Source organism: Osmerus eperlanus, chromosome 7 (assembly GCF_963692335.1).
Source record: "Osmerus eperlanus chromosome 7, fOsmEpe2.1, whole genome shotgun sequence".
Classification (NCBI taxonomy): Eukaryota; Metazoa; Chordata; class Actinopteri; order Osmeriformes; family Osmeridae; genus Osmerus; species Osmerus eperlanus.
Window position 1 is genome coordinate 15,420,470 of NC_085024.1, and position 24,413 is coordinate 15,444,882.

A 24,413-nucleotide genomic window follows, 5' to 3' on the forward strand; every position below is an offset into this window, starting at 1 on the left:
TAAAGTTTACCTTTAAAAGCAATCAATATGTTTTTAAGATTTTAAAACACATTCTCATGTTAGAAACAGATTAAACTTTCACATATGACCAACAATTCCTCAACAAATATGAAATATTATAATGAAATATTATAAAAATATTCGTCTTACGATGGTGAAATAAAACTGAACTTGGAGTCAGTTTAACCATAAAACACAGTGTTTCCCGTAGGTTTACAGTTTTGGGGGGGGGGGGGGGGGGGCGACGACCATGTAGAGACAGAAATGACATACCATTGTGTAAATAAGATAAATAACATAAGGCTATGTAGTTTGTTTAATAAAACAGAAAGCTATAGACCTGTTTTATAGGAAAGGTAACCTTAAATGACTTATTTTGTGATCGGGCGCTATATATATTTAAAAAAATAGTCCTTCACCTCAGGTGAGAGGTGAAATTGTACTGCTCGCACGAGTCGGACATGATGGCTCAGTCAGCTTAACCAGGATCTTTTGGACCGGAATGAAGCACACATCCATTGCCCCTCGTTTTGGATGAAACTGAGTGCTTGGCTCATTAGGATGGAAGAATTCGACCTTTACATCTTGGTGATGTGTATCCATAGTGATTACTTTTGCCAACCACCAGTTCTTGTCGTAGATCACAGCAAGCCAGTCTCCACAGTTAATGTGATCTGCCGCTATTTTTGTGTGAACTCCTTCAGGAACTTCATGGCTGTCCTGCTCCATTTCTTCCATTAGCATGGCAACAGGTCCTATTTCCTTGTTTTGAGCAGAAGCACTGCGACCACTGGTGGTCTCAGTGTGCTTTTTCAAATTTGTCACCTTTACATGCTCATGGAGATCAAACATGGCTGGAGTGAAACATTGGCAAATCTTTGGTTCACAGCAAAAGCAGGACAATGATCTGCAAGTGATCTTCTTCCCCTCAGGAATAACCTGATGAACTTTTTGTGTTCCAGGCACAGGTTTCAAGGGTTGAATGAGTTCATCATAGCACGTAATTTCTTCATCTTTGACATAAAAGAGTTGGATGTTGGTAACACTTTTCTTCACCATGTCGTAGAATGTTTTTCCACTTGCAACATCATTCCTTTGCAGAAGGAGACTGTCTGCAGTTCTTTTGACTGTCGCTCCGATGCCATCTGGTGCTCCTTTGCCGTGAGAAGTGGCAAAGAAGTTCCAAGTTGCTCTCTGGAAACCAAATCTCTGAGGGACATCACACAGAAGAGAGAAATTCTTCTTGCTTTTATATTGTTGCTAGGACCATCAGACCAGAAGTGGATGGTGTTAGCACCAGGAAACTTTTCTCCTATTGTTTTGAGTACGGGATTCATGTATGCCCAAATGGAAGCACCGATACTAGGATCCACCATGGCACCCGGCGACAAAAAACGTTGTCCTACTTCACCACACTTCAGATATAAGTTTTATTTCGTGTTAATGGTCAATCTGAGCACATATTATGTAAAAAAAATGCAACACGGCTGTAGCAGCGTTTACAATTGGCGTGGGAGAAAAACTGCCAAGTCAATGCATACATTTGAATGTAATAGCCAGCCCATACATTGAACATTTAACCCCACTTTCCGTTAATATTACAGGAGAAAAAGTGGTGGACTTAATAAAATAGCATGTTCAATGTTATATTAAATATAAAAACATACTACGAACAGGTAAGACATATTTTGCTTAGGCTATACGCTTGTGATTGTAGCCTCAACGTCACTTTGGTTTTAATCATATTTGACATGATACAATGTAAATATCAATTGGTGCCTATTTCAACTTGTAGTAGCAGTTTCCCCCAACAGAATGCTTTTCATCAAAGGATGATGATGATGATGATGATTAAGATGACGAAGAGACATTGACCGCTGAGACAGCATGTACAAACGCGCAGGAGACATGCTTCACTTGGAGGAGAGCAACAAACAAGCTCAAAACTATCCTCGAGCTTGCTACCCTGAACAACCCCATGCTTTCTCAAAACTTTCACCATCATCTTTGCGTTTTCGTGGTATTGGCACTGGTCTTTTGATCAGATGGCTTGGGGGCTGTGACATAGAAAGGACAAAGAGTGCAGAAAGATGAATAACTCATAGTTATGTTTGGGTGTTGCTTGGTACACTCTTTGTGGAGTGTTAGTAGGCTACGCCGCCACTTGGAGGGAACGCAACACCCCTCTGCTTGCAAGGCCCGTTAAGTGTCTGTCACACAGACCAACCACAAACGAAAAAGGTTCAGTAAGACCAAAACTCTTAGATACTGCAATACAGAAGAAAGAGATCGCAGCACACTTGTACACACACAATAGTTACAGACCACAGCCATAGCATGCCACCAGCCAGCCCTCTCTTGACAGAGAGACATGTGGAAGCTTATGCAGGGGGTGGTTGAATCCAGCTGCGGTCACTGATGAGGGGGGGTGGGGGGGGGGGGGAGGATCCAGAGCTCCAATCAGAGAGGGATCCTAAAAGGGAAACACCCAGACAAACAACAACACAACACTGGGGAACGTAACATGGAGGTTAATCATTGTGTCTGAGAGGATCATTCTTTGATGCTTTTCCTTCTTTTGTGTTCTTGTGTCTTGTTTGCCAGTGGCCATACGTGCAGAATTACAAAAGAAGTGTTGGACTGTTTCAGGGTTTCCCGCAGCACTTTGCTGTTAAGGCAGCCGCCTTAGCAACACACGTCTGCCGCCTTAACTACGTTGTCAAAAAAGCCCAAAACGTTTATTTTATTTTTTATTTTTTTAATTAGCGGCAGTCTCCCTTCTCTAGAGAACTTCATTTTTGGAGGAGAACTTCATTTTTGGAGGATAACTTAACTTGGGACACAACTTTGAAACCTTATAAAACACGCAAATGTCATTGAAAAACAACCTTGCTCTGATATTAGATATTATTAAGTGTTGCTTTTGATGGAACAAACCTTTTTTAATTATACATTTAAGGTTTCTTTCCATTTTATTGCATATGAATGACTGGACCCTTCTCTGTGGACACATTGGTTTACATGTAGTGAGAAATGTTATTGCTATAGGCCTAATAGGTGTTATAGATTTGATATAATAATTATTAAGTTAGATTGAAGGGGATACTTGTGTTAAATACCTTTAAATAATAATCCCTGATAACATTTTCAATTGAAAATATTTTAAATTGTAATCACATATGCAATTAAAAGTGTGGGACCTGTTTTGTCTCATGTCTCAAGAATCACTAATATATTATATCAGTTTGCTGAAACAAAGATTGTGTATTTTTCAGTTTTTCCCTATTTTTATTGTTCCCGGATCCTGTAACTTCACCGGACACTGCTGCTGTGGAGGAGGGGATCCACCCAGCAGCATCCCCTAAGCTGCATCATCACTGCTCTCCTGTTGCTACCTGCTATTCCAACAGTCCAGGAGATGCCTTCTCAAGTTCCTCAGAAAAAGGGGTGTCGGATCACTCTACCGACAGCTTCAAATACCTCTCTTCTTCTCCATGCCCATTGAATGCATCCCAATCCACATTTCCTGGCCCCTGTAAGGCTGTATTGTACTGTGTATTGGACCACCAGCAGTGCAGCCCAGTGGATTTCTTCAGGCGCAGTAATTACAGTGGCTGCATGTCTTTGTGTACTGGAACTCGTACAGAACAATGCCATTCACTCAGTGAAAGGGTGCAGCTGAGCGCTGTCTGGTGTGGTTTTATCCATTGATCTGGACTCAGAGCCCAGCCTGCAGATGGTTACTAATTGCCAACACTATCATGTAGCATACACTGTCCTTGAACACCAACCCACAGAAAAATACTTTAATGGCCAGATTCATTTTTCAAGTACATTGTTTCAAATGTCTTCTGTACACTATAAAAGCAAAATTAGTAAGCTGGCTGTAACATTGTTATGACAGTGGCAGGTGCCATGGAATGGTCGGCGGCCTTTTAGTGCCCTGTTACAAATACCATCACATTCTAAGACCGTCCGTCTGGTCCCAAATCATGTGACTAGTTCTTCCATTCAGTGCAGAGTCCAAATAAGGGATTGAACCAAAACATCTGACAAAGACACTCACCAATACAGACAGGTGATAAGGCTGCATACTTGGCAACACGCAGATCTCTCATCTGCCTGGGAGGTTAAGCTTTGTGAGTCATACAACTTGTCGGTCCTCCAAAACAACACCTTGTTCCATTACAGAGATTGACAGTTGATCCAACATGTTGTATCTAAGTCTGATTTCTGTGATCGTGTTTATTGTTATCAGCACTTTTGATCTCATAGTTCTGTATGTAATGCTATGCTGTTATAACGGGTTGTCCCGTGTTCGAAACACCACACCCTTAAAACCATACTCTACCACTTTACATGTGTGTGGCTGTCTGTTTGTATGTACATACATATAGTATCTATCACATTGTGTTTATCTGAGTGTGTGTGGTGTTCGTGTTTGTGTGTGTAAGCTGTGTGTGTGTGTGGCGTCTTAGAGTCACACACTCCAGCTTTAGCTGATGGGAGGAGCTGTAGGTGTGTGTGTATGTGGTTGTCTGTGTGTAAATGTGTGTCTGTGTGTGATTGCCTCTCTGTAGTCCCTCCCACGGAGGTGTGGTCTGTTCTGGTAAATTGATCAATGAGCAGCTGTGTTCTTCGGATCCTTCATTTGTCATCGTAGGTCTGTCAGCACTACCAGGACGCTCAAAACACACACAGACACACCCACTACATCAACGACACAGAGGTAAGTCGTGAACGCTTTGCTTTTGTTCTGAAGAACTCTGTGTTATCATTTAGAAACATTTTCAAATTGGTATAATTTACTTTGGGTTTTAAAAAGGATGGCAGGGGAAACGTGTGAATCTACCATTCCATAAAAGTATTTCCTGCTGGTGACTAAGTCGACTCACTGAGAACACCATGTGTGTCTTTCCTGTTAACAGCACCAGTACAAGAACAGACATGTGCTGTACAATATGGGAGGCTATGTCTTCAGGTAGAGAAGTATGTGTAAGAGAGTGTTTTGCATAAGCAGCACTTGACTTAACAATTTATGCATGGTACAATACCACATACTTCTGCTAGACAGGGTCAACATTGAAGAAACTTTGGGCAAACATGAAATGCTATGCCCATTGTGTAGTATTGCTGAATCTCTCACAGTAGGAAATGCTGATCTCATAATATGTATTTATGAAATTACGGATTATACTCGATTAAAATAAAGTTCCATTGAGCAGCTTTGTACGTCATCAAAAACATAGTATGCAATTACATCTGTAAAAATCCTGCAGGTAAAACAAGTGTTGACTGTTAAAACACCTGGTGCACTATAAGATCAAAGTAATAAGCAGTTTTAGTAACACAAAACTGCACAGCTGTATCAGTACAGGAAAATAGCAAGTCATCTACCAGTCATTTGCATCGTATTTAATTTGAGATCTTATTTTATATTTACAGTTAGTCATTTAACAGACGCTCTTATCCAGAGCGACTTACAGTAAGTACAGCGACATTCCCCCCGTGGCAAGTAGGGTGAAGTGCCTTGCCCAAGGACACAACATCATTCGGCACGGCCGGGAATTGAACCGGCAAACTTCTGATTAATAGCCCGATTCCCTAACCGCTCGGCAGTCTGACTCCCTTAATATTTTCCATTGTATAGTGTTTAGAATTATTTAGACTGTTGTATTTTTTCTACTTTTATATTTAAGATTCGTATATGTTTATCATGTGCACCTTCCTGCCACAGATAAATCCTTGTTTGCGTGAACTTACATGGTGAATAAAGCCTATTCTCTTCTCTTCTCTAAAACGAGTAGCCCTCAGTGGTCTGGAAGTTGCTTATCTGCTGATTCCAAAATATTATAACTGTGTTTAGAGACTTTAAATGTACTGTAACTCCTCAGCATTCCAGAGGAATTTGCATTTGCTGTAGGTTTGAGTGTTTACCTGTTTCTGCTGAAGTGGAGAGGTTCTAACTGCCAAACACACTCACAGGCTTTTAGTATTCGGACTGCACACACAGAGAAAGACCTCCAGTAAAACTTTAGGCAACTTGTAACTTGAACTAAATGTATTGTCAGCTTTCAGACACAAACGGTGATGTTGGAATTGTACCATTTATAGTTTATGAATGCTATGGCTCTCCCAAGGGCTGTCACTCTGAGACCTGGCAGGAGACAGTTAAGAATGTTGACAACTTCTGTGAGGTAGACGATGTGAGAGTTGTTGTTCAAGCAAATAATCAGGTATTTTCCAAAAACGTATTTCATCAACTTAAACTGCAATTGACTTGGCATAGAATCATCCATGAATCATGTCGACAATTGTGAGATTTGTTACCACAAACTCTCCCAATGGATGTGGATATCGTAACACAAATCTTAAAAGCAAACCGGCTCTCCATTGCCTTTGCTCTGTGCAGGAAATGGCTATGAAGCTGGGCTGCTGCATTGCTCTGTTCTTCCTCCTCGCCAGCGTGGCTGTCATCATCGCCATCTCTGTGATCCAGGGGTGTAACTGGACTCATGAAACACCAGGACTCAAGGTAGCAACCAAATATTCACACCCTTGGTCCCTTCAAGTTTAAACAAGTACACAAGTCCGACATACCCTTGTCCAGATTTACATTTAGTCATTTAGCAGACGCTCTTATCCAGAGCGACTTGATGACGTGTCAGGCAGATAGGAACCGGACACCAGGGTCAAAAAGATACATCAATAGCTGTTTTACGATGTTCACTGTGCATGTTAGCTGTGGTCCCAGTGTTGCTGCATATTTAATGTCTGTATTCTGTGCCCTCTCGTTCTTAAGGAGCAGGGTAACCATTAGGCACTAAGTCTGATGATAACTTAATGGTTGTTGGGATCCTTTGGTCTGTTACATCATATTCCCTTGGTTATAGTCTGCTAAGTATTTGAGCTTCTTGATTTTAACCTGAGGTCATCTGTTTAAGTCGCTGTGGGCAAAAAATGTTTTTCTGAACGCTGTGAAATAATCCCCACACAGGCTGATGTGACACAACAACTAAACAGGGCAGGTGTTTCCATGGTAGTCACAGTCTGCCAGTCCTGATAGTTCTGAACAGTCCCGTTGTGTGTGCTGGTCAAACTGATCAAAATCACCCCAGTTGCAAGTAGGCTACTTATAATTGGACTGATCTATACAGTATGTATTTGATTGATCAAAAACGGATGTGTTTAACTGATCTGAAGCTATGTGTTTGTACTAAAGCTGAGGCATTGTCTTTTGTCATGCAGTATGGCATCGTGGTGGATTCCGGCTCGTCTCGCTCTACTGTTTACCTTTACCAGTGGCCCGCGGAGAAGGAGAACAACACAGGAGTGGTCACTGAAAACATGCATTGCCAAGTTGCAGGTGAGCGAGCACTTTAAACCCAGTTCCTATCGGAATGTGGCAGTAACAACATGCGCAATGCATAATGGCATCATCGCCATCAAGACTGGAGACAGCTTGTGTTGATAGAAGGACCCTAGATTGACTTCCAGGTTCTTTGTTTCTGGTTGCTGTTTCCTTCCTCTCTTCTTCTCTTCTTCTCCCTCCAGGCCCTGGGATTTCGGACATGAACGTAGATCCAGCTCGGGATGTGGCATCCTGGAAGGCTATCAGAGCCTGCATGGCCAACGTCACCAAGGCCATCCCTCCAGAACAGCACAGTGCCACCCCTGTCTTCCTGGGGGCCACCGCAGGGATGAGGCTACTGCAGTAAGTCTGCCTGAAGAAGTTAGCTTTGTCTGCAGCTCTGGTTCACTGAGGTGGAGCCTTGGGGATCAGACTGAGTGCTGGGTGGTAGTTTTCTGGAATTCAATTCCATTTGTCGAACGATCGCGTGGGCTCACAACGAGTATGTGTGTGCGGCGCTGACCGGCTTTCGGGCCAGCCCCTCAACTGTCTCACCTATGACCCAAGTCACGCTCGGGGTCTCACGGTTTCCATAGGTTGCATGCGCGGAGATCACACGTTTATTTCTGGGTTGGCTAGAGACTCCCTTTCGAGAATCCAACTACACCCAACCAACCACGGTGTCTCAGGAATCTCTCAAGACTCAGACTGTAACTCTAGAATATCAGAGACTTTACCCGCTTCGAGTACTGCCCCATCTGGGAAGTGCTCACTTAACTTTGACACACACATCATATTTATATGCTTTCCTTATCTAGGTCGTGCAGGGCACCTGTTCTTATGCACAGGAAACCCAGAGCTATGACTAATCCTTCCTGTCTGAATACACATATGAAAGCAATTTTCTACCACATCCTATGCAAATACACATTTTATCTAGTAAGCATTTTTATTCATTATTTAACCAAGGTGCATTCAAATGAAGGATCCTTAAGGATCCTTTGACACATTCATGGAATGGACCCTGAAGGAAATTCGAGAGCCTGCTGACATAACACAATGAAAGATCTTTCGATCGATTCCTAATCAATCAGATGATCGAATCACATGCCCAGATGTCTATATCTGTTCTATGTTCTGCCCCCGGGTCTTTAACATAGACTGTCTTTAACATAAACTTTTTGTCTTTTTCTTCAAGTGCACAGAATGAAGAAGCGTCCAATACAATCTTGCAGAACCTTAGGGACTATCTCAAGTCCCTACCATTCAGTTTTCACAACGCTTCGATCATCTCTGGACAGGAAGAGGGTCTGTATGGGTGGATTACCGTAAACTACCTCATGGGGAATTTCTTGGACGTGAGTCAAACTTGGAAACACATGGTCAGACATAAATGTCAAAGAAATACTGTTCATCTTCGAATTGTTCCATCTTTCGATTGTTTGTTTAGAAAAACCTCTGGAATGCCTGGGCACGCCCTCATGGAGCAGAGACACGAGGTTCCATGGATCTGGGCGGGGCCTCCACACAGATTGCCTTCGCCGTTCCTGAGGACCTTACAGGACAGGACTACCTCCCTGTGACGCTGTATGGGTATGACTACAACATCTACACACACAGCTTCCTGTGCTACGGGAAGAACGAGGCGGAGAAGAGAGTCCAGGCTGCTTTAGTGAAGGTAAGGCCTCAAGCCAGTTTATGTCCAAATGTATTTGTGTGTGGGTATGGAGACATTGACTGTATGCAGCCCCTCCCCCCCCCCCCCCCCCCCCCAATCTAGTCCTTCAACATCCATTATGTTATTACCAATTATCATAGCCTGTGCCATCAGTGGACACCCTTGTCCCTCCCGCCTCTCGGGCTTTCAGAAAGGAAACAGGAAGCCTTGTGTTATTAACGTATTGATCGCACCACGTCTGCTAGCTTGTAAAAGTGCACTGTTTTGCTAGCTTTGTAGAAAATATTTCCAGTCCTTAAGCTTTGCTACCATTTATGAAAAGCACTTAACCTCTTGTGCAATAGGCTTGTAGCCCAAACTCAATGATGTTGAAATGTGCACATAAAATGCACATAATTCAATACTGATGTACAGTAATGTCTTTTAGTTACCAAACCTCCAGTTTATTGAAAAAAATATTTTTTAAGTGTATTAAGAAAAAGAATACCTTCGTTTAGCAGACGCTTTTTTCCAAAGCAACACACAGTACGGAAGGGATAAAAACCTGTGACCTCGTACTGTAATCTGTTCCCACCACTGAGCTATATAGGCTACCCTTGCAGAATTTGTGAACATAATATTGAGTATACCTCCGCATACTGTCTTTCATACTGCTAGTTGAGCTGGTTGTACAAATGAGCGAAGCAGGTTCAGGCATGGCAATTGGGCAGCGCGCGTCATATCACCCATCGCCGTGATGGGTGATATGACGCACACGCATCCTCGATTACCTTAGTGTTCTGCGCTGCTGCCACCCACCACCATCCCCTTCTCCCCCATGTTGTTTGTCTGTACTCCCCGTGGGGGATTTAACTTGTTGCTCCCTGCCTCACGTCATGCATGCTGCAGTGAAGGCAGGGAGCGCTTCCCCATGTACATCCATTCCGCCATTGCAAAACCATTTGTCATGTGTATGAATAAATGGTGAAATCAATCACGTGAGTGTCTTGACCGAACTAGTTAACAACTGAAAACAAACGTACACCCCGTCCGCATGCAGCGCTGCACTCCCAGACGTGAGTCATAACCAGGCTCTCATCTTCCCACAGTCCTCGAAAGACCCAACCACGGTGGTCCACCCCTGCCTTCCACGAGGCTTCAACCACACCATGCCCGCATCGTCCATCTTCAACAGCGAGTGCACCGAGGCTCCGGAGGGCTATGACCCCGCTCTGAGCATCACCATGGTGGGAGCGGCCGACCGAGACGCCTGTGGCGACGTTGTGCGCTCCTTGTTCAATCTGTCCTGCATGGGGAACTGCTCTTTCAACGGGGTGGAGCAGCCACCACTGTCTGGAGGTTTTATGGTACGACTGCCAGGGTGGAAACCCTGGCATGGGCATAGTGCATTCAAACATGTCAGAGTCCATCTGACATCTATCGTGAATATACTGGTGTGTGTATATGGTATGTGCATATGATGTGTTTGTGTGTCTGTGTGTGCGGATGTGTCTCTCTGTGTGTGTTTGTGTGTGTGTGTGTGCACTGTGCTGTCCTCCAAGGCGTATGCTGGTTTCTACTACAGTGCTGCAGCTCTGTACCTGAATGGCACTTCCACCCTTGACACATTCAACTCCACCATGCAGGATTTCTGTGCCATGGACTGGCCCACAGTGAGTCTGCCTGCCTGCCTGGTGACTCTAAACATGGTCACTGGTCCATATCTAATGATGTGTTTGGGGTGTGAATGCAGTGTTTGACAGCTGATGATGTAGGTGTTGTCTTACAAGATGTGGCCTGAGAGCAACACATTGTCAAACTGTATTTGAACTTCAGTCAAACACTTGACTTGCGCTGGATATAACTTATGGGTTGGGAATCCTAAGAATTACAGGGGGGGGGGGGGGGGGGGGGGGGGTGAACTGCATCCATCTCTCTGCCTCTCACAAGAAAACATGTTTTCAAAGATTCCATAGTTTTAGTATTCGGTATTCACCGATCATGAAGAGCCCAAAATACACAATATGGTTATTTGATTAACTGTGTTACTGTTCTTGTTTGTGCTTTTCTTCAGTTAAAGAAAGAACGGACGTGGATTAGAGACAAGTTCTTGAAATCCTACTGTTTCTCTATTACCTACGTGTACACTTTACTGGTGGACGGATACAAGTTCAATGAAGAATCCTGGAAAACCATTCAGTTTCAGAAAGAAGTGAGTCTCTCTTCATGCGAGATGTGGTTAGGAACTAGCAGGGATGTGAGACACTTGTGCACTCACGTTGCAGAAGGCCAGTTTGTTGAGCAGTATGAACTAGATTCCTGTATACTCAGTGATTCAATCATCTGATTTCATTTGAGAACTTTTCTTGAAACCATCGATACACAAGTCAATCCTTCTTACATTTACATTTAGTCATTTAGCAGATGCTCTTATCCAGAGCGATAAGAGCATGTCCCATCTCTATCCATCATTTAGAACTGACGGGTCTAAACATGGTGTCATGCTTCTCTTGGGAAAAAGACTTGAAAAGGATATGCTTTGCATTCCACATCTATGGCTCCAAGAAATACAGCTGTAAGGTCACAACAGGACTTCCTGTTATCCACTCAGACAGTGCAGAGCCTGCGGTCAGACTGCTGAAAACTGTGACAAATAGGATGAATTGTCTGTCAAAAATTAGGGTTTTCAATATTTCCACAAGTGTTAACAAGTAAGCCACTATCTAGCTGCCCTTCGTGTGTTTGGTGTTAGACTTGATGTTTCCCTCATGGAGAGGAAGATGGGTGTCTGCGTCATTTGTCTCTAGGGCATAGTGCTCTTCAAACAAGTGAGGCACACCATTCATCAGAATTCAATTTGTAAGACACAGTACTATTGTTAGCATGCACTGTTCTCTGTCAAGTTGTTTTGGCATTCTCAAAATGTTGTCATCTTAGTCATCTGAAATTAAATATGTCCATAGTTTTCCATCATCCTTCCATCTTTCCTTTGTCCATTTTCCGATATGGGGATATGTGTTTGTGTATGGACAAACCATAACCAATATTTTATCTGTGTTATAATCTGCACCCGCAAATTGCCCTGAACAAACTTGGAGCTGGTTACTAATAAGCACCCAGTCTTCTCCTAGTCCTTCGTTGTGCTTCTTTTCTAACGCAGCTGTTCCTCTCTCCTCTGCAGGTGAAGAACACCAGCATAGCATGGAGTCTGGGGTACATGCTGACACTGTCCAACATGATCCCAGCAGAGGCCAAGCTGGTCCGCCTACCCCTGAACACCCCTCTGTTTGGTGGTCTCCTCTTCCTCTTCTCGGCCCTCACCATCGTCAGTGTCATGTTTCTCCTCATCAAGCTGGTACGCGCCTGGTACTGACCACCACTAGAGGGCGATGCAGTCGTTGAATTACTCAGCCTTGAGGAGGAGGAGGAGGATGTGCGGTCAGGGAGAACACTTGACGCCTAACTGTGTAACATGAAGTCACCGGACACCGATTTAAGATCAGTTTTGCGATCACTTCATTTATTATCCGGCAAGGATGTGACCTGATGTGACCAACAGGATAGGGATGCTAGCAAACTCCAAGACTGTATCTGAGATAAGGACACATTCTGCAATGCATGAGGGCTTTTTTTTGCACCTTCCAGTCTCTGTATTGAACAGATAAACCAGAGAAGAAAACTTCAGTGGTATTTGTGAAGTAGAAGGGCGTTCCTTTGAACAGCTAGTCACTACCCAAGGATACAAATCTCTAATAAATATATCTTTTTGCAGCGCAACAAAAAGCGATAGTCCAGGTGAGAGGAATGCAGTGAAGACACACTGAAGGACCTTGGAATGATGGACTGTTGAGCTACTTGTATATTGAGTAACATACTGTAATCTTGTATGAAGACGGCATGGTGCATACTACTGGAAGAACATACTATTGTGCGTGTTTAACTCTTAGTTTGATTCAATGGTGTTATTGGTGATGCCGTGCAGCCCAAGAAACTGCATGTTTAGTATGAATTGCAACCATGTACCATAATCGTATAGGTTGAATGGACTGTATGATGTATTATGCACTCTAAATAAACTGAATATGATAATTTACACTGAAGTGTGTAGTTTAGTTTGTATTATCAATGTATTATCAATGTGTGTTTGAATGGGAATGAATAGCCTAGATACGCAATTATATGACTGTCTCGAAGGAACTCCTAGGCCTGAGCTGATCCATTACCAGGAGAGGGCAGTCTTGTCCAGAGAAGCCAGTCAACCGTGCAATCAATCATTAGTGTGGGCGGCGGGCTCATGTTCAACACAAACTGTTATGTCTTATGGTCTATTCTGAAATGTAGAGTGAATATTATACAAATAGTTTTGATATAGTCCATGGCGGGCTTTTTGTCATTTGCTCTGGAGAGAGACAACATGGCTTTGTTTAATCATGTCACTTCAGCCTCAAAGCTCATGTTGAAACTAAAATAGCAAAACCAACTTGCCTTCATTGGTGAAAAATGTTGGTTGATAAATGATTCATGGGTTCATCAAAACTTTCCTGCATTTAAGCAGTCCGTCTTCAACGAATCTATCGAATTTCAGTTCAGCCAGCATTCCACCATCCCACTCCGCATAAAAAAACTTTTACTTTGAAATGAACTTCCCCAAATTCACGGTCCCTTGGGAGAAACGGCTATAGGGTAGTCCAGCCCTGTCGGAGTAAGTGTAGTCTATGGGATAGAAACTTCAGGTAGTGAATTTAGAATTATGTGAATCCCTGGAGAAGATACCTATTCCATAATTACATTCCCCTTGGTGAGCTGAGTAGGTAAAGCTTTTACGGTTGCAACATATTGCAACCTAAAATAAATTAATAAATAATGCATGGATGCAACACAATTTGAAATGTGGAATGTATGGACCAAGATAATTCCTGATTTACGCCGCTGCAGCTGCATCACTGACGGGATGGGGGGACCAGTCTTGATCAACTCGCGACGTGTCGCAAATTGAAAGCTTGCAAACCCTTGTTTTGGAATGCACCCTCATAGGATAAACGATGGTAGGTGTGAATTATATGTTAGTAAAATGACTTTTTTGCTTTTGCTTTTTTGCTGTTCATATTTTGACTTAATATCAAGAGAGGATAGGACTGAGAGAGGACTGAATGTGAACGATCAACAATTGGCTTGGGGCAGCATATTACTTTAACAGATCGCCCAGGTAGCCTACTGACATTGTGCCAGGACCATAAGCAAGCTGGGCAAGTTTTGGGCAAGGGTATCTGACCCTGGCTGGTAGCAATTCAATAATTTCACACGACAACTTCAGATAATAGACTGGTTATCGATTAGGGTTTAGGTTGTGCGACATCCTGCATCAATGGCCTCTAAACCATGAATATATTCATATTACCCAATGGGTAAAAGTATGTTTAGTATGAAACAAAACAAAGTGGTTTGAGGCGGATGATCAGTCTTACAATTCCAGCAGTCGTAAGTTCCTTAGGATAATTGATTCCATACGCAGTGGTGGTTTCAGCGGCTGTACAGGCGTCAAAATAATCAACACCTTTTTCTTTCACTAAAGTGTGAAACTTTGTGATGGTTGAATCTTGAAACCCAAACTTAATGGATATGGTGTTTTGTATCGTTATATTTTTGTTTGCTGTTTCTGTTTTGCTTTATCGATGGAACACTAGGTTTCTTCCTGTGTAGCTAAAAGGATTTATAATGTTCATGCACAGAAGCCTTGTGTTAACCTCAAGCTACCAACTGCTAAACCTGGAGTCAAAACATGTAGATGTGATTTTGCATGCTTGACCAAACATGTAGAATTTGCACCGAATATTCCCAAATTGGTTTTATCACACTGGGCATGTAAAAACAAGCCCACACAGAGTACCTCTGAGAAAAATGTATATCCAAATCTAATCTCCAGTCTTGTTCAGCTGGATCAGTGGGCCTCCAGTTGGAATTTCTTTCTGGAAGTGACTCAGACAGGAACCATCAGGGTCCCCATCTTGCAGAACATAGCTCCACACAAGGCACTGCCTGCTGGCCATGTGTGTATTTTCAGCTGGATTTCTATTGCTGCTATTCCCAAGCTGTGAAAAGAGAGACCAGCCAGAGTATGTGTTTTAGAGGCAGCTACCAGCCTCTATAGTATCTCTCTCTCAGACCCTGAGCACTTTAAACCAGCGTCGGGTTCCTGTGCCAAGCGGGATGCTAAAGTTGGTTGCGTTGCTGCGTTATGAATGACCCGTGTAATCTGGATTTCCTTTCACTGTAAATCTACGAAACAGCTTAGGTGAGAACAAAACAACGGCACCAGGGGTGTGTTCTCACTCCCTCAAGTTGTTATCTGCTCATGTGGCGCTGTTCATAGCCGCTTCAGGTCTGAGGACAGCTGATGGGGGGGGGGGGGGGGGGCAAAAACTCCCAGGCTACAGTTCTATAGGACATGCTGGTTTTAGGTCCCTGGGAGTGGTAGAGGGATTCGAGGATGTGGATGGTGTGTGTGTCTCTCCCAAAGCTTGTGTGTAGGTTGAAACAGGCTGGCCATAAAAAATGGCCTACGGCAGTTAAGCATGCTACTTATCTCAGTGAAGCACATGGTTAAGAACTGCCTGCAGAGAGAAAAGTCAAAAAATGAGTGGAGCAAAGTGGAGGAGAGAACCAAGATTTTTATTGAAGCCCTGAAGGTCAGGGTGTCTCAGCTGGTTCAGCCTGTCACGATAGAATTCCTGTGGAGGTGAACCGTTCTTGTTCCAAACAATGCCCTCCTTCAAACCCAGCTCTTTTCAAGTTATGATTGGTAGAATTCAAAGCAGTAGACATTTCGAGTTTGGGTTACATATTGCTGCCATGTGTTGAGAATAATTTCTGTGTTGACTTCAAGTTTAAGTCAAGTCTTTTATTGTCAGATGCCCAGAACAACACAGGGTCAGACTGGGCACTGAAATTCTTTGGACAAGACAACGCAAAGCAACCTGGCATAACATGACATATAAGTACTCAGAACATAGACCTACAGAGCTGGGAGCTGCGAACATGAATAGAAAACATTCACAATACTACATTGACTCAGTCATGGTTCCCAATACAATATCCCTGCAAAATTGATGGCTTGACATAACAAAAATCGATATATTTTGGTCAAATTCTGTCTGCAACAGCTGGAGAGGTACACGTTGCGGACAACATCAGATGGCTGAGCGGTTAGGGAGTCGGGCTAGTAATCAGAAGGTCGCTGGTTCGATTCCTGGCCGTGTCAAATGACGTTGTGTCCTTGGGCAAGGCACTTCACCCTACTTGTCTCGGGGGAATGTCCCTGTACTTACTGTAAGTCGCTCTGGATAATAGCGTCTCCTAAATGTAAATGTAATGTAAACATTGTTTTCTGCACATGGGTTGTGTGGAGGTCTGGCGAAGGGTGTGCTGATGAGAAGCATTTTTGGGCTACATCTAAGAACGGTGGAGCTCATGGCTGCATTCCTGTTGCCCTGGACACCAGGCTGTGTGGATCAGCAGAGGGCTGTGTCTGGTTAGTCAGACTACATGCAGCCCGTCTTGCCCACGTCTTCCCAAATCAGCAGACATGAACAGTCAACCGGGAGACCTTGAGTATGCAGTAGCACACACTAGTGCACACCAGTACACACCAGTACACACACACACGCGCATGTTATATACAGCACACCTGTAGGAGCTTGAGGCCCCGGCAAGCCTGGTCTGGAGAGCAGAATAAAGGCTTTGTACTTGTCCTCAGAGCACTATCTCATCGCTTTCTCTTTGCTCCTCCATTGCTTCTCTTTTATTCCCCCGGGTCTCTCCTCCTCTCTCTCGCTCTCTCGCTCTCTCGCTCTCTCGCTCTCTCTCTCTCTCTCTCTCTCTCTCTCTCTCTCTCTCTCTCTCTCTCTCTCTCTCTCTCTCTCTCTCTCTCTCTCTCTCTTTCTCGCTCTCTCTCGCTCTCTCTCTCTCTCGCTCTCTTGCTCTCTCGCTTTTTCCCTTTCTCCCTCTCCCTTTCACTGTCTCCTTCTCACTCCCAGTTTAATAGAGTGTTGTTACAGAAGAGGGATGGATTATATTAATGAATTCATTTTCAGTTTTTCACCTGTAAGAGATTATTACAGTTTTTCTCAATTGCTAAGACACATTTCTTGAATGTGTACTGTGTTTTCTCCAAACTCTATACACACATCTTCATACTTACACTGTTTTGGCCAAACCCTTGACTTTTGACCCAAAATCAAACACTGTAGTCAAAACCATATTATCTGTCGTATAAACCTAACTTTGCATTCAAAATACACACAAAGCCCTCAAATAAATTCAACCTTCTGAATACCCTTTAGACACTGCTGGGAGGAATTGAAAACACTATTATAAAAAGGTTTTCAAGAACCATTGACTATAACGTGTCCCTGAATTCTAGATATGTTCCACCTCATGAGTTTGACATGATGTAAATCATAAAACTCACAATTACTGCAATTGTCCTTCTTACAGGCTGTTTATTTTCTATTTACATTATACAGCAATTGCATTTTGAGCTCTTGTTACTGTAGTGGTCACAGTATACAAATAGTAGTACTGTTAGTCAACAACACAAATGTATTGCTGTAAATTGTAATTTGGGGAACAAAGGCTAAGAAAACAAAGAAATAAACAAATAATTTTTACCTGGGTAACAGAGCTTGAGTACAGTACTGTTCATTGTGGGTCAGCATCCTATCTCTGATCAGGGTCAGGCCAAAGATTTTCCTCAACATCACAGGCAATGTTTTCTCTAGCCAAACAGCAGGGAAAATGCCCTTGAATGCCTGAGCCATCCCTGACAAGACTCCACAGCAATGTCCCCACAAGCTTCTTCCATGGCTTGGAGAAGGTTGTTCTGTCATAGGGATTTCTGTCATAGTGTGGCATGGATCTCATTTGAGATTGTTGTTCTTCTTCCTCTTCCTCTGCCTCTTCCTCTCCCTTGTCCACCTCCTCTCATTTGGACAGTTCTTCCTTTTCTTCTGATATTTGCGTCCATGATTTCAAAGTACAGATGAGCTTACCTTTGTATTAATTCCAAACCCCTGATTGCTTGTTGAGTATATTTGCTTGTTAGTGCTTACACATGGATAATTGGTTGTTAAGGGTGTTTGAATTGTGCTGTTTTGGGTTTAATTATCAAATGGCAGTGTTTTCTGAATGACATAATGGTGATAATTGTGTCTTAAAGTAAGAGGTGTGTTTAGACTTTTGCAAAGAAGTGTGAATGAACCTGAGAAATGTGTCAAAAATGGTAAATTGTGTTTAAAGATTGGGGTGCATGGTCTTTATGCTGGGATTTGGCAAAATGGTTTTGTGGGGATGGCTTACACATACCATTTTTGTGTGTTAGCAATCGAGAAAAACTGTAATCTCACACTAATGTGTCCTCACCTGGTACATTCTTCTTTAGACAGATAGCTGTTCCCTGCAGTTGATCTTTATAGTCTGCTCCCTCCCTCCCCCAACACCCCCTCACCCCTCTGGCCCCTGGAGTTTCACCGTGTTTGTTTACTGTGGTGGTGTGGTTCGCCGTTGACCCGTGTCATGTCCTGGCCGTGCCTGTTTGCTCTCGCTGAGTGCAGAACCCACGAAGGGGCAACAGGGTCTCCTGATATTGACACATCCACGCCGACATGACTGGGCAATAAGTGATGCTGCTATAAGACATGTTAAACTCATATATCATTCATTACACTCACAGGCCTGTGACAAAGACTATTGTAATATAAATGAACTCAAAGTTTGTCATACTCTATCAGGTTTGCGTTTGACTGTAAAGAAAGTGTGTACACAGAGTTCAAATCAGCAAGTATGGCAGTACCCATATTTATGTAATGAAACATCTGAGATGTCATTTTTTTGGTGGACTATTCCTTTAAGGAGAGCTGCATGCCTGTAGCACATATGGTGCTGGTCTGTGTACGGCTATGTCTGTAGTAAGGCCCCTATTCTGTCAGGAATCTCGACAGACACCTACCCTGCTGGACCCTCGGGCCCTCAGAACTCCCAGACCAACATTCCAGCAGATGAGCATAATGGAATCCTTTCACAGGTGGTGTGATCTGGGAAAGCCATAAAGCAAAGCTCGGCCGTGGATGGAGAAGAGATCTCGGCAGTCTGAAAAATTCTGGGGGGAGGTGGGGGGCATCGTGTGGATGGATAGTACTAGTGTGTCAGTGAAATTGGGTCAAGCACACATCAGTGTAATTTGCTTTGTAACTAACATTTCCTCACTGTGAGCAAGGAGCTTGGTAATAGAATTAAAACAAACAAAAATAGAAAAGATATATTACTATCACAAATCCCTACTCTAATTCATAAAAAGACTGTACTTCCCTCATGCCATTATAAAAAGAGATAGTTTGTGTCCTGTAAGTAATGGGTATAGTTTGTCTTGAACTACATGCTAAGGCAGTCATTTTTCATACAGCCGGCTGTGAAAGTCATCCATTGCTGAAGCTGACAGTATATTCCTGATGGCTCTGCGTGCAAGAGACAGTGTGGAAACATGTGTGTGCCATAGCAGGTCTTAGCTGGGTAACTATGAAGAACCCAGAAGAACCCTCAGGCAGCTTTACTTTCTCTTTGTGCAAAGCAGACAGGATACATGTGGGTGATCAATCTTATCCTCATACTTTTCTTAGTTTTTCTTTCTATTTTATGTCTTTCTTTCTTTCATTCTTTTCTCCCTTCCTGATCCCCCCCCCCCCATTCTTTCTCCCCTCTCATGTAAACACTGCATGGAATGCAAGCTCCTAGCATTTAGTTTACAGTAGACATGCTATCTTTGCAGTTTACAGCACCCTTCCATTATAATCATGGCTTTTTTTTCCAGCTGGCTGGTTAACTACAGCCCTCCTCCCTGTCTGCCTGTTCCCTCTGTTCCCAGGCCTTGAGAGTGTGCTCAGCGATCCGCTGCAAGAGCTGGACTCTGCTCTCCCTGCTCTTCCTCCTCCTCTTCCTCGCGCTGTCGGCTCTGATGATCAGCACGCTCCCCTTCCCGCTCCCGGAGACGATACGAAGGCTGCCATCCCGAGGTCTTAGCGCCGCAGGTGGACCTACGCCGGGGGGGGTGTACAGGGATCACCCCACAATGGCCCCCCTCCAGCTCCTTACCCCCAACATCCACAGCGGGGCCTGGAGACAGGCTGATGGGAAAGAGTCTTCCAAGCACCTGCTGATGGTTGTGGATAAGGCAGGGATGAGGGGATCTCCTGGGGATGTGATCCATGATACCTCTCACACGCACTTACGTGGAAGGACCACAACCCGCAGGATTAAAGGCATAGCCTCAAAGAGGAAGGACACGCCAGCATCCAAGCATCAAACCAGGAAGCGTCCACTCCCACTGGTGAATGATGTGCCAGGGCGTGTTGGCATGCTAGCCAATCACAGTTCCGCTTCACGGCTCTCCTCCAATCCTCGCCCTGCTCCCAGACACGATGGAGCCACGGGCCAGGCTGCAGCTGCAGACTTGGAGATGTCGGAACATAAACAGACTCCAGACAGACACAAGTATGCAAAGCATGCTGAGAAAGCCGGGAAGGCCGTCGAAGAGCATAAGGACATTCAGAAAACTGCCAGGGCCCTCCGGAAACGCAAAGCACCATCCTCCAAAAAAAACAAACGCAGCAATGGTGGGATAAAACCTCAAACTGCATTGGAACAGAGAGACGGTGTCTTGTGCAAGACCGGCTTGACAGAACCGGGCTTGTTTCCCGACCAGGACCAGCGCAGGATAAGAACCGGCACCCATCCTCTGCCCTGGCTCAGTACGGACGACCTCCGGAAGATGGAGATGCTGTCAGGGGGCGACGTGGTCAGCAAGGCCCGAGTGCCTGCCCACGGGCAGGTTCTCCAGGTGGCGCTGGGTCCTGGAAACCAGCCTGGAGGGGAGGAATCCCACAGTGGGCGGTGCGAGCAGGGGCTCTGTGCTCTGATCAAGAGGGCAGAGGACTGGTTCGAGGTGTTTGGCTTCCACCTAGACAGGGTCCTGGGGCTCAACCGGACCCTGCCCACTGTGCTCAGGAGTTTCCATAGCGACATCCTGCCCTACCGGTAGGTGTAGGACTGTCGCTGACCTCTAAAGTTGTCAGGCGGACTTCCTATTAATGCAATGAGGTGAAAAATGAAAAAGCACAAAACTGTGTAGCGAATTGAAGAATCATTTCAATATACTTTGCTTACTATGCTTAATTAACTGACAGATTGATTGATTAATTAATTGAATTTAGCTTTCATTCAGCAGACAGAACTGACCTGAACCTTGACAGGTACACCAGCGGTACACCTAGACCCGTGGTCTGGTGGGATCCAGAGATCCAGCACCTGGCTGATAAGGACAACGACCAAAACTCCATCCCACTCACCTGGACCCAGTACCAGCACCTGCTATTGGCCGGGTGTGGCCGGGGCGTGGCCCTAAACTCCGCCCCTTGTGTGGGCGTCAACCACTCAGAGTGGGGGAGACTGGCTCTCTTCGATTTCCTCCTACAGGTGAGGAAACGTGGCCTCATTCTGTCAACTTCTGGTCTTCCTTCACGCACACATATACACAGATTAGGTGTTATAAGAACCAGTGTATGACCCCTAACTGTGTGAAGTGCAAACAAGGTTTTCTCTGGTGATAGTGAAGGACAGGCAGTCAGGGACGTCTCAGGAAGAGAATGTTCAAAGACACGAGGAGGGTAGTTGATAGCTGCAACTGTTGCCATTAGTGCCTTGCATCTGTGGACCGTAATGACCAAACTGGTGGTTAGAATGGCTTCATGTATAATAGAAAAGAACTGAATAGAATGAAAAAATGTCCTCCGATTTTCATTGACTCCGCTGTAAAACATCTCCCATCAGACCTTTTTACCCTCCTCCCTTCTCATTGTTCCTGATTCCAGCAGACAGAAGAGAAAACCTGCACCGAACCAAATCAGCTGTAGGAAAATCCGCTTAAGATAAGGACTGGCTTCACGCAGTCCGTGAGATGGAATGTGTAGCTGACTGTGAGCCGAGCCAGCTGCTGAATAATACATGGGCTCTTTCTTCCCCAGAAGTCAATACCTGTAACATGGCCAACTGCTAATAGCCTTCTATTGATCGTGTGGAACTGCTGAGTGGGAGGCTTGAACACTTGTTCCTACCCGCTCATTTAACACCTCTGATGGGGCTGATGTGGAACCCAACCCCAGTGCTCCAGGGAAGTAGGGGACAGGACGGGACTGCGTGGAGAACCGACGCAGACGGCCCGGGGAGGGCAAAAGATGTGGTGTCTGCTTCTGGTTTCTCACAGGGGATGGGGTCACTGCTAACATCGCGTGTTCAGTGCTCACTGGGGGGGTTCTGCAGTTGGATGTGGCTATTTTTTAGACTGTAATCGGTTGAACGGAAGTAAACTAGATTTAGTTGGTTTGCTGGTGTTGTGTGCTGTTGTGTACTGTTTTGAGGTTCACAGCTCAGCAACTTGTGGTAAAAAAAACAGTCTTCTTTGAGAGATGTGTGAGAGAGGGAACTTTTAGTATAACCCTCTTCTGGAATCCCTATGTTCTTCCCGGGTTCCAGGTGAACGATCGTCTGGACAGGTACTGCTGTGGCTTCACTCCAGCACCAGGAGAACCCTGCGTTGAGAACCTGCTCCACGTCAAATGCAGCAACCCGAAGAACCTGGTGCTGGTTCACATCCTGGTACAGTCACAGACTTGAAGCTTTTCATGTCAAAGAATGTCATCTTTTCTCATGGATACTCAATTATTCAGAGTGTTTCATATACTATCAGTACTGATTGTATACTTATGCTGTTCTCATGTCCGTGTAGGTGAGGAAAACAGACCGTACTAAGCTGGTGTTTATAGACAACGCAGGAAGACCTCATCACCCATCAGACAACCTGAACTTCCGATTGGTTGAGGGTATTAATGAGTGAGTCCAGCAACATGTGTACAAAAGGCTTTAATCATAGTGAGAGACACACCTATCAATATTAGACGGATACAATGTGTGCATGCACATACTGTATGTTATGCTGATAAAACATCACTGTAATTATATTAGTAATTATTTTTACCAGTACATACAACTATGAGAGCATGTAATTCCTATGTTTTTACTGAAGTAAGATGGAATCTGTAATTCTCTGTAGAGTACTCGGAACAATCCTGGACTTACAGCACAAAAATACCCAATTGTAATACCCAATTGGTGATATAATGACATTTAACCCATTCACAGCCAGTGTTCTATTTCCATGACAGGTTCCCAGAGAGGGCAGTATCTGTGCTCCAGTCAGGCTGTCTGGAGGCAATGTTGCTGCACTCGCTCTACACGGACAGGGAATTCTGGGATAGCCAAGGAGGAGAGTCTGGCGTGCGACCTCTCATACGCGCTGTGGAGCAGCGAAGCAGGATCCTGCTGCAGCACATCTACGACAAGAAGCTCCGACTCAATCGAGATTTGTGATCAGCTAGCCCCCAGGGCTAACGCTATGAGATTATTAGCTTACTAGCTATGGTGCTTCAGTGGACTGCACCCATAACAAGCTAATTTAGTCTGTACTGGGAAGATGCAGAGAGCACTTCAAGGCCCTGGAAGGCCCAAAGAGACGTTTGAGAATCAAGTCATTTAATACAGTCATGGTCTGAGTGTATTGTTTTATTCACTGGGTAACAGCAGTCTATGCTTGCATGCACAGCACCATCGCTTCAAAGTTGTGCACACACACAGTATCTTAAAATGTCCATCACATTGAATGTGCTCGCTTTAAAAGTCTGTTTTTAGGAGATAAGTATAAGCTGTATCATCTGGAAGATGACAAATGGCCTCTCAGGATTGGCTCCAGGACTCCTCATACGAGAGAACAGCAAAATCCATGTGATCTCAAAAGGCTTTAGGAAATGCATTGCTTTACAACGAGAATGAGTTTGGATGCCTAAAAGAGAAAATAAAGGTGTCTTTGGTGAAATGATAGGCCTATTGCATTGTTATTTGTAATTCAGGTGTAGCTAAAGCTCCATTTAGCCCTCATCCTTCCATCCATCCCTCCATCCACTTACCTCCTCTTGATTAGGTCATGGTGTTGCTAGGGTATGACTCATCCACTGCCATGGGCTGCCGTGTCACTTGTCGTCAGATAATAACATTGTTAATGGATGGCCTATATACTCCCTTCTGTTTTTGATCGAAGATATATCTTCTTGTATGGCTTAACAACAAAGTAGATTGAATTACTGTGCATTGAAATGTACATGGTGTTGTTAAGACTTGTAACAAGATGCAGACAGAAAGGAACATTGCTTATCAACTGTGTATGTGGTGTTGGTGGCAGTGTACTCGATTTCATTTGAACTCTTCCATGGTCTCCAAAACAACTGTTTGCTGAAACTAAGGAACTTA

At 44.2% G+C, this 24,413-nt stretch overlaps 2 protein-coding genes across 7 annotated transcripts; both read left to right on the forward strand.

Annotated features, from left to right (window-relative positions):
- Nucleotides 1-4,596: 4,596 nt before the first annotated feature.
- Nucleotides 4,597-13,096, forward strand: entpd3 (ectonucleoside triphosphate diphosphohydrolase 3). The gene is made up of 11 exons (XM_062465197.1): nt 4,597-4,729; nt 6,413-6,535; nt 7,249-7,366; nt 7,555-7,714; nt 8,550-8,709; nt 8,802-9,029; nt 10,118-10,375; nt 10,571-10,681; nt 11,083-11,220; nt 12,190-12,363; nt 12,781-13,096. The coding sequence occupies exons 2-11, from the start codon at nt 6,416-6,418 to the stop codon at nt 12,796-12,798; spliced, it is 1,485 nt and encodes a 494-aa protein (XP_062321181.1). The 5' UTR covers nt 4,597-4,729; nt 6,413-6,415; the 3' UTR covers nt 12,799-13,096.
- A 567-nt stretch (nt 13,097-13,663) lies between these two features.
- gask1a (golgi associated kinase 1A) lies at nt 13,664-24,004 on the forward strand. Of its 6 annotated transcripts, none has more exons than XR_009930750.1 (6): nt 13,664-14,053; nt 19,888-21,092; nt 21,308-21,530; nt 21,885-21,963; nt 22,079-22,709; nt 22,840-22,866. XR_009930750.1 is itself a non-coding variant. In XM_062465198.1 (6 exons), the coding sequence occupies exons 1-6, from the start codon at nt 14,051-14,053 to the stop codon at nt 23,478-23,480; spliced, it is 1,863 nt and encodes a 620-aa protein (XP_062321182.1). In that variant the 5' UTR covers nt 13,672-14,050; the 3' UTR covers nt 23,481-24,004. The 6 variants fall into 6 exon arrangements, 2 of the variants coding, with proteins under 2 accessions (XP_062321182.1, XP_062321183.1); XR_009930749.1 differs by having other exon boundaries at nt 22,082-22,709; XR_009930751.1 differs by having other exon boundaries at nt 21,929-21,963.
- The last annotated feature ends 409 nt before the right edge of the window (nt 24,005-24,413 follow it).